The sequence below is a fragment of the Cebus imitator genome, unplaced genomic scaffold, assembly GCF_001604975.1.
Source record: "Cebus imitator isolate Cc_AM_T3 unplaced genomic scaffold, Cebus_imitator-1.0 Scaffold12, whole genome shotgun sequence".
NCBI classification, from domain to species: Eukaryota; Metazoa; Chordata; class Mammalia; order Primates; family Cebidae; genus Cebus; species Cebus imitator.
In genome coordinates this window covers 93,302-103,136 of record NW_016107327.1, presented here as the reverse complement: position 1 = coordinate 103,136, position 9,835 = coordinate 93,302, and the positions used below count along the sequence as shown (strand labels likewise).

Here is a 9,835-nt window from a genome sequence, read left to right as displayed (position 1 = left end):
AAAAAAAAAAAAAAAAAAAAAAAAAAAAAAAAAAGATAAATCAACAGTGTAGTACTGATACAGAAAGAAATGAAAAAAATGAGGAGATATTATCAAACAGAGTAGGCTGCATCCAAAAGAGAACCTGGTATGGATACCTTCAGAATATTAATATAATAGAAAGATGGCATAATAGCTTGCCTGTGTTCTATTAATAGTACTGGAACTAAAAAACAAAGTTTGAGCCTTATCTCTTGACAACCGGAAACTGGCACTCAGGTCAGTCCATTAAGTTTTTTTTAATTGCCCTAAAAAACTCTTCACATGCATCATAATTAAACAAGGGTTAAATGTGGACAAAATACAGGTAGCTCAGCAATACCCGCCTCTCAACACACACCACTCATCACCATTTTCATGAGTATGTTACCAATATCACCACTACAGGTATAGGATTACTACCAAAAAAAAAATCATACACGAAGAAGAAAGGGGCTGGGTGTAGTGGCTCACGACTATAATCCCAGCACTTTGGGAGGCTGAGGCGGGTGGATCACGATGCCAAAAGATCGAGATCATCCTGACCAACGTGGTGAAACTCCATCTCTACCAAAAACACAAAAATTAGCAGGGCATGGTGTGCACCTGTAGTCCCAGCTACTTGGGAGGCTTAGGAAGGAGAATCGCTTGAACCTGGGAGGCGGAGGTTGCAGTAAGCCAAGATCACACCACTGCACTCCAGCCTGGCAACAGAGCAAGACTCCTTCTCAAAAAAAAAAAAAAAATTCAAAGATTTCCCAGCACTTTGGGAGGCCAAGGTGGGCGGATCACAAAACCAGGAGATTAAGACCATCCTGACTATCCCAGTGAAACCCCATCTCTACTAAAAATACAAAAAATTAGTCAGGGGTGGTGGCACACATCTGCAGTCCCAGCTACCCAGGAGGCTGAAGCAAGAGAATCACTTGAACCTGGGAGGCGGAGGTTGCAGTGAGCCAAAATCATGCTGCTGGACTGGCGACAGATCTTGTTGCCTGGGCAACAGAGCGAGACTCCGTCTCAAAAAAAAAAAAAAAAAAAAAAAAAAAAAAAAAAAAAAAAAAAAAAAAAAAAAAAAAGTATAGGCAGGCAATCATATGGACACATAGAGGGGGGAAAAATCATATGCACAAAAAAAACACTGACTAACCCTAACAGTTATCAGAGAAATGTAAATAAAAACAAGGTCATCTTTTAATCTGATTTGCAAAAAATTTTTGATTTGTTAAAAAACAAAAACTGATACTATCCAGAATGGCACAGATGTGAGGTAACCAGCACTTTCACTCTGAAGAATTTTAAGTGCAATTTACTATAGCTTTGCTGAGGGTTATTTTGTAGTATATTCCAAAATTTAAATGTCTCTCCACCCAGTAATTCCATTTCTAAGGTCTAGTCAAATCTAGAACATGGACAAAATATACACATAATGATATTTACTGTACTGATGAAAAACTAGAAGCACACCCATTAAGAGCATGAAAATATATTACAGTACATCCAAATAAAAGAATACCATATGCAATGGTTGAAAAGAAGACTAAGTTATCAAAAAGCAAGTACAGGATAAAACATGTATAGTATGATTCCATCTACAATTATTAAAACTACATATAAGTGCACACTGAAAGGTCTGAAAAGATAAACAGCAATTTGGCATCACTATCACTTTTTGGAGGTAGGGTGCAATCCTTGTAAACCCCATACAAGAATAACTTGAGGATGCGGAAGGAAGGGAATCTTTCTGGTGTTCACCCTTTCATTACATGGCCCTACCACTTTTGCCCTGCTCCTCAGGTATAAGCCTGACCCAAAGTGGACTACATCTTTCTTGTAGAAAATTGAAATTTGAAGTGGCACAAAGACTGAAAGTTACTGGACTAGAGTTATATCAAAAACAATGCTTTCTAGAGGACTGAAAATATTTGCTCTTAAATTCCCTAGAGCTTCTGCCACTTCTTGTTCTATACTTTAGTATCCATGAGATATTCCAAGGTCCTTCAACTAAATAATGCATTTTCTCTTTCTCTGGCTATGCTACCTAGCAACAGTTTCTATCTTTTGCAACTTTTAATTTGTCTGGTATAAAAGTAGGATAGGCTAGGATAAGAAGGTGAAGATAAGAAGAAGGTGAAGAAATACTGCTTTTTATTCATATACTTCTATATATATAGCTTACGTTTTTTATAAGCATTCATTCACAAATTATTTTTTATAAATTATGAAAAAGAGACTGATCTTATTATCAGAAGTATTTTCAGAAGTATTTTTCCCATTTTCCATTAAGATTTTGAGAGTTATATTTTATAATCTAGCTATGACTTAATGGCAATTTGCATGATTGCCTTACATTGTGAATTAAATATATTTAACACTAGCTTATTAAAAATAATTCAATGTAATAATAATAAAACCCTCAAAGCCTAAAATTAATTTACTCAGAATATCTGCTCATATAGATATATTAATTCCATGAAATTCTAAAAAGTGAAATACCTCCAACAGTGGCATTTCTTCTGTGATTATAGGATCTAAACGTCGATCAGGGCCATATTTAACAGATGTTTTCTCTTCTTTTGTGTTGTTAAGTCGAGGACCTTGAATTTCTAAATCCTGTTTCCCTCGGACTGACATACTCAAGGAATATTTTCCTGAAATAAAAAATAATCAATGCCCTAAAATAATGCAGTACATTAACTGACATCAATTTGACTTGAATATGTGAATACTGTTTCAGGTTATTTCTAAAAAATGTCTAGACAATTTTGATTAACATGATTAATCAAAGAATTCAGTATATTTTCATTCCATGTTTAACACCAACTAAGATATGCTACTTAATTTCTCACTTGGTTTTAGATTTACTTTGCTAAGACTACACATTACTCAATAGGAAGTCCTCTGAAATCTGTATTTAACCATGTGCGTATTAGCTAACAAAACCTGAGAGAATAACTACCTTAGGCCCAACAATTTAATTTAGGGATATCTACTCACAAAGAAAAGAAGTGGAAAACAATGAAAAGGTCAACTTTTTATTTTTACTCATATTCGAATATATATACTAATTTGAATTATTTCTGAAATATAAACAACTGAATGCAGTCAAGAGACTGCATGAAGAAAATTAAATATAGTATGGTTAGTTTTCTCAAAATTAAACTTATTTAATATTCATGTGAAATTTTTCCCCAAAGTACCTATGTAGTGCATGTATGTGTGAAAAAAGCTAGAGTATATAACTATCTTTCTTGCAGGACTACTTAAAGCGTTTCACATGCTGAAGATCACTGCAGTGGTCTCAAATCAGATATAAAAGGTACTGATTCCCACACTTCTTGTGACCCAAATCCTTATTAGCATTTTACATAACAATGAGCTATACTAAATCATGAAAACTCTGCTTAGAAGATAGAATTTTAAGAGTTAATTCAAGTCTCTTCCCATTGTTACACAATAATATAGAAATTATTTTATTTATTTATTTTTCAGACACTCTTGTTGCCCAGGCTGGAGTGCAATGGCGTGATCTCAGCTAACCACAATCTCCACCTCCAGGTTTCAAGCGATTCTCTTGCCTTAGCCTCCCTAGTAGCTGGGATTACAGGCATGCCAACATGCCTAGCTAGTTTTTGTATTTTTAGTAGAGACAGGGTTTCTCCATGTTGGTCAGGCTGGTCTCAATCTCCTGATCTTAGGTGATCCACCTGCCTCAGCCTCCCAAAGTTCTGGGATTACAGGTTTGAGCCACTGCACCCAGCCACATATAAATTATTTTAATGCATATATTTGGTGCCTTAAATGAAACTACCTATATTTTACTGACAACCATACCTTTGTACTGCTAGATTAAGATCCTAGTTACATACAAGTGGGAAAACAAAGGAGATTCAAAAAGCTCTTAATATCCAGTTATCTTGTTTTAAAAATGCAATAAATTAGCAAGCTAATTTATAAATAAACCTTGTCTGGTACCTGTCAACCAAAAAATACAAATATAGTACTAAAATGAAGAATATCTTACTCAATTTTAGTGCAAATTTTTTTGTTTAGTAAATTTTTTTAGTTTCTGTGAATTCATTTCACTTATTTTTCTTAAATGATGTACTGAATTATCCTAGATATCCAAGCAAGTATATTTAAATGAAAGTTAAAAGAACCAACAAATTTTGCAAGTATTCCCAGTTTCTCAATATTAATAATCAGCTTTTGTAAATGCTAAATTCATGTCTGTCAATGACATTCAACTTAATTTGTTATAAAATAAGACATATATTAAAATGAAGACCCAGAAATAATAAGTTTCATGGTAAACTCCCTCTCCTAGCATCTCTTCAGCTTAAACTCAAATAACTACATATAGTAATTACATGGTAATATTAAATCTTGAAGGGTTCCCTCAGTTTAAAAAAACAAAGAAAACTATGTTAAATACATATATCTTGTAGTATATGTAGAACATACTGTATAGTGCACCAAGAATATGAGATTAACACTAAAACCCTACTCTTTCTTTCAAGACTTCTAGAAGATAGAACTTTAAGATATTTAATATCCAATGATGTGAAAACACAGGTCTTTAATCTGTTCTGTGATTTTTAAAAAGGAAATATTCAAAAAACAGAACATATTAATACGGTTTTTAAATTAGCAGCAATCAATGGTTAGAATTTACTTCGTTAGAATTTACTAAATTTGGATCAATAACAGAAAAAAATACATACAGTCAAAAATTATCAAAAGAAAATATATCAGAAGGGAATCAAGTTGTTTATTTTTGACACTATGTTGAGATTAACCTAAATTTGTCATTCTTACATTTGGCTAAATGCCTTTACGTAAAGGTACAGTAAACCTATTTAGAAAATACCTCATTTTTGCTCATTTTTTTCTATGGAATGATTTAAGAAAGTTTTCTAATTGTTTACCAATGCTATAGCCTTTACCTGTGTGACATCCGGGAAGAGCACCAATGCCATCTACTGTCACAGAGCCCTGAATAGTGCCAAGATTATAAACAACTCCCAGAATATGCAGCTCCCCTATGTGATGGGGAAAGAGCTTTAGTCTTGCCTGTGGAGATATTTAAGTCACTCTTATTATGCTTTCATAATATCTTAAGTAGCACAATGCCTAATTCTATAATGTTGCAAAAACATAAACTCATGACCCAAACTTTAAAATGCCAATTAATTTATGAAAAGCGTCTTCTTCAAAATAAAATCTCTAAATTTAACAATTATAGGCCTAAACCCTCAATAATCACTTTTCATAAAAAGCAAAATATTGTGGCCAACTAAGTATCAGGCGAAATTACCACACTGACATCAAGAAGAAAGCAAAAAACTTTCAACAGGCTTCTCAGGAAACTAACAAATCAAAGACCACTGCAAACCACCAATTTCCTCCTGAGCAATTCCTGTTTCCTAATCTTTCAAATTTTAGTTCTTATGAAAATTAGAATATAAACTGAATAAATGAAGATGATTTTAAAATTTGTTTTCATCTTACTTTCAGAAAGGCATAAAGCAGAGAAATGACAAAATAATTACCACTTTTGATTCTTCACCATTAATTAAGAATTCTGAAATAACTTCAGTTCCAATCATTTCAGGTTCACATGTAACCTAAAAAATAAATTTCATAAAATATACAGTCTAATGAACAAAAAGCAGATTATTAACACTCCTATATATCAATAGTTCAAAACAACAGCACTAAAGTGTACATTTACTAGGTTTTGACCACATCCTAAGCTCTACACAAAGTATTTTTATTTCCACACCTAGAGTAGAACCAGGCTGTAGTAGGCCCTCAACATAGGCACTCCAGCCTGGGTGACAGAGCAAGACTCTGTTTCAAAACCGGGGAGCACATTAAAGACACCTCCACCAAGACAATAAAAAAAACTCCTAGAGAAAATACCCAGCTGCTGCTCATAGTCAACAGTGGCCAAAATGGTCATTTAATTTAATTTTACAATAAGAGCAAATTTCTTCTTTTGCTCTGACCTGACGCTTTTGCAAAATTTGTCAGTTACATAGAAAAGGTAATGGTGGGCTAAGCATGATAGAGAAAGACAGGTGAACAGTAAGAGCAATAGGAGAGAGGGGAAAAAGGCCAGTTTCCCCCAAAGCAATGACATTTGTCTGGTCATGTTGCAAAGGAGAGCTAACTGGCTTATACTGGAGATAAACCTGATCCTCATGAACACTATTATACTTTTACCATGACATTATTTAACACAGAAACAAAAATTACGTCTCCCTAAATTCCAGTTAGGCATCTTAGTCCATCACCATCTTAGTCTATTTCTTCATTTCTTAGTCATGAAGAAATCCAAAGAGTTTGAAATTTATAGAAAAAAATATTTTTTAAGAAATACTTCATCACACAAAATGAAATGTTCACTTAATTTTAAACCTCCTTTAAAAATCTCCCATACTGAACAGACTACTATACTTAAAAAGCTAATAAATCTTTTTTTAAAAAGTTTCCAAGTTTAACTGCTTGTACTTTTTTTTTTTTCTTTTGAGACGAAGTCTCGATCTGTCACCCAGGCTGGAGGGCAGTGGCACGATCTCGGCTCACTGCAACCTCCACCTCCTGGGTTCAAGCAATTCTTCTGCCTCAGCCTCCCGGGTAACTGGGACTACAGGTACCCACCACCACACCCAGCCAATTTTTTGTATTTTCAGGAGAGACAGGGTTTCGCCATGTTGGCCAGGATTTCTTAACGTCGTGATCTGCCCACCTTGGCCTCCCAAAGTGCTGGGATTACAGGTGTGAGCCACCACACTAGGCCATACTCTTCTTTTTTTTTTTTTTTTTTTGAGACGGAGTTTCACTCTTGCTACCCAGACTGGAGTGCAATGGCACGATCTCGGCTCACTGCAACCTCCGCTTCCCAGGTTCAGGCAATTCTCCTGCCCCAGCCTCCTGAGTCGCTGGGACTACAGGCACGCGCCACCATGCCCAGCTAATTTTTTTTGTATTTTCAGTAGAGACGGGGTTTCACCATGTTGACCAGGATGGTCTCGATCTCTTGACCTCGTGATCCACCCGCCTCAGCCTCCCAAAGTGCTGGGATTACAGGCTTGAGCCACCGCGCCCGGCCTAGGCCATACTCTTCTAATCAGTATTTAGGCATCCAAAACTTTAGAAAAATTGCAGAGGTAACTAAAATTCAAGACAGAATACAGCCTAAGAAATCTCAGTCATTCAAATTATCAACAATGAATATAAATAACACAAAATATCTTCAACAAATTTAACCAGCAAGACTTATTTATTTATTTAATTTTCTTTGTTTGTTGTTTTTGAGAGAAGATCTTGCTCTGTCTCCCAGGCTGGACAATGGCATGACCTTGGCTCACTGCGGCCTCAACTTTTCAGACTCAAGCAATCCTCCCACCTCAGCCTCCCAGGTAGCTGGGACTACAGATGTGCACTGTCACACCTGGCAAATTTTAAAATTTTTTGTAGAGATGGTGGTCTCACTATGATGACTAGGACAAAGCAAGACTTAAAATAAGGCAATCTTTAAAAAATCAAAACACTGGAGCACCAAAATGCTGGGGTATTTCCCAGTTCCAAAATCTTTTTTTTTTGGCCACATTATTAAAGCATTTAGCAAGGTAGTATAAAAAAGCAAGTTATGTAATACATACTGGTGAAAAGACTAATAAATTAGTAGGTAAATTATATGAATTTGTCCAAGTTATTTCATTTACAGTCAGATGGGTATTAATAAACTATTTGACCAGATCATTTCTGCTTCAAAATTAACTATTTTAGATATATATAAAGGACTTATTACAAGATATGGAAATGAAAAGATAAAAATACAAATGATGTTTTGAATAGGCAATTCACAAAAGAGGAAAAACAAATATAAGAATTTCAACTTCACTAGCAATCAATGAAATAAAAAATAAAACAGTAAGATAGCATTTTTAAAATATCAAATCAACAAAGTTTTTTTTTTAAGTAACACTGCTGACTGTCACAAAGATGAGACACTCAAACCCATATGCTGCTTAGAAAGAAGCTCACTGGTATGAACTTCTGTGAAACCAGGAGGGCACTAAAATACTTATTCCTTAAAATCTTCACTTCATGCCCTGGGATCTTCCCCACAGAATAATCTAAAGATAAAAAGCCACACACAAAAATGTGAATCACAGAATTATTGTGATAGTCAACAAATGGAAACTTGCCAAAGATAGTAAAGAGAATAAAATAGCTTATGAATCACCCATATAATGAATTATGCAAAAATAAAATATTAAGACACGTTGATATCAGAATATGCCAATAAAGCGTAGAATGTAAACAGAAACTACACACTATGAAGGAATCCCAAATATGTTGGAAAAACATACAAATGAGAATGACTGGAAAGATACACAGTAAAATGTTAAAGTGGTTATTTCTAAATATTGTAAAGACAGAGGTTTTCACTTCTATTCCTTGTGTTTTTTTATATTTTCAATTTTCAAAAATAAGTATATATCATAATTTTTATAACTAAGGAAAAGTAAGCCAAAAAGAAATAAATATAACTCACTGAACAGAGTAAACTGAAGTGTTACTACAGCATTTGTTAGGCTATAACTGAAACATAATTACAAATACCTTTTAATAACTTACTAGTTGTTTAACTTCTTCATCATCCTTTCCACTGAAATCTTTAGGTTGAAACTTCCAAAGTAATGACAAATCAGTCAACAAAAGCGGCACTTTCAAAGGATTTCTAAAAGCCACTTCCACTGTAATTGGTTCTATTTTAAAAAAAGGCCTAAATTAATAAGGTTAATAAACATCACATACCTAATTCTCAGCTTCAATTTTCTAAATGCATCTTGCTTTCATAGCTCTGCATTTCTGCCTAGACTTTCCTTTATCACCTTATAGATGTCCATCTATTCGGGATTCAGTTGCAGTATTACATCATGTACCTCCTTGAAAATATTTTCCCCATTTCTCTATACTAAAGAATGCCATTCGCTCTTCTATATTCCAACATCACATTGCACACAGTTGTAGCAGAGTCCCCACTGTTTGGTTTTATAAATGCAGTTCAGTAAATTACAAGTTCCTAATTTATTTTTACATCCCCAGCACCAATAATATGTGCCAATAAATTATCTTGATTGTGCTGGAAGTAAAACAAACAAAAAACCAGAATAAAAACTCAAGCATATCACCTTCTACAACTGCAAGTGGAAATCTTGAATTATCTGAATAACTGTTCAAACAGTATTGTGTCGGATGAAAACTGGACGGGATTACTCCTTTGTTAACCACAGACACAACTTGTTCCTCAAGTTCTCGCCACTGTTGAGAGGATTCCAAATCATATTCTTGATCGAGACTTACATGAGTAGCTGCTTGTTTTTCACCTATGTAACAACACATGTTTATGAAGACTTTCCCTCAAATAAAATATATTTTAAATACATATAAGGTACAGAAATACACACACACACACATTCCCTCTTGCCTACTTCTAATTCTGAGTGAAAAATATCCTCTCATTAACGCTAGCCTATCTGGGATTTTGCTTATAATACTGATGTTCTTTTTCCTCCTCACTGTGAAAGAATGTATTTTCCTTAGCTTCCACAAGCAATTTTTATATAAAACATTTCAAACATACAGAAAAGACATGGAGACTATAAAAAATATTCTATACTAAAATTTAACAAACGTCAACTTTTGTCTATGATCTCAAATTTTTTTTTTTTTTTTTTTTTTTTTTTTTTTTTTTTTTTTTTTTTTTTTTTTTTTTTTTTTTTTTTTTTTTTTTTTTTTT

General features: G+C 34.0%; 1 protein-coding gene across 9 annotated transcripts in view; it reads right to left on the bottom strand.

Moving 5' to 3' along the window:
- The window catches only part of TRAPPC8 (trafficking protein particle complex 8), a 111,465-nt gene that overhangs the window by 35,156 nt on the left and 66,474 nt on the right, over positions 1 to 9,835 (bottom strand). For all 9 annotated transcript variants that reach the window (XM_017497890.1, XM_037727773.1, XM_017497914.1 and 6 more), the window contains 5 exons: positions 9,228 to 9,422; positions 8,671 to 8,801; positions 5,571 to 5,645; positions 4,965 to 5,091; positions 2,515 to 2,669 (listed from right to left, as the gene is read on the bottom strand). In XM_017497890.1, coding sequence (XP_017353379.1) covers positions 2,515 to 2,669; positions 4,965 to 5,091; positions 5,571 to 5,645; positions 8,671 to 8,801; positions 9,228 to 9,422 — 683 coding nt within the window. The remainder of the gene's footprint in view (positions 1 to 2,514; positions 2,670 to 4,964; positions 5,092 to 5,570; positions 5,646 to 8,670; positions 8,802 to 9,227; positions 9,423 to 9,835) is intronic.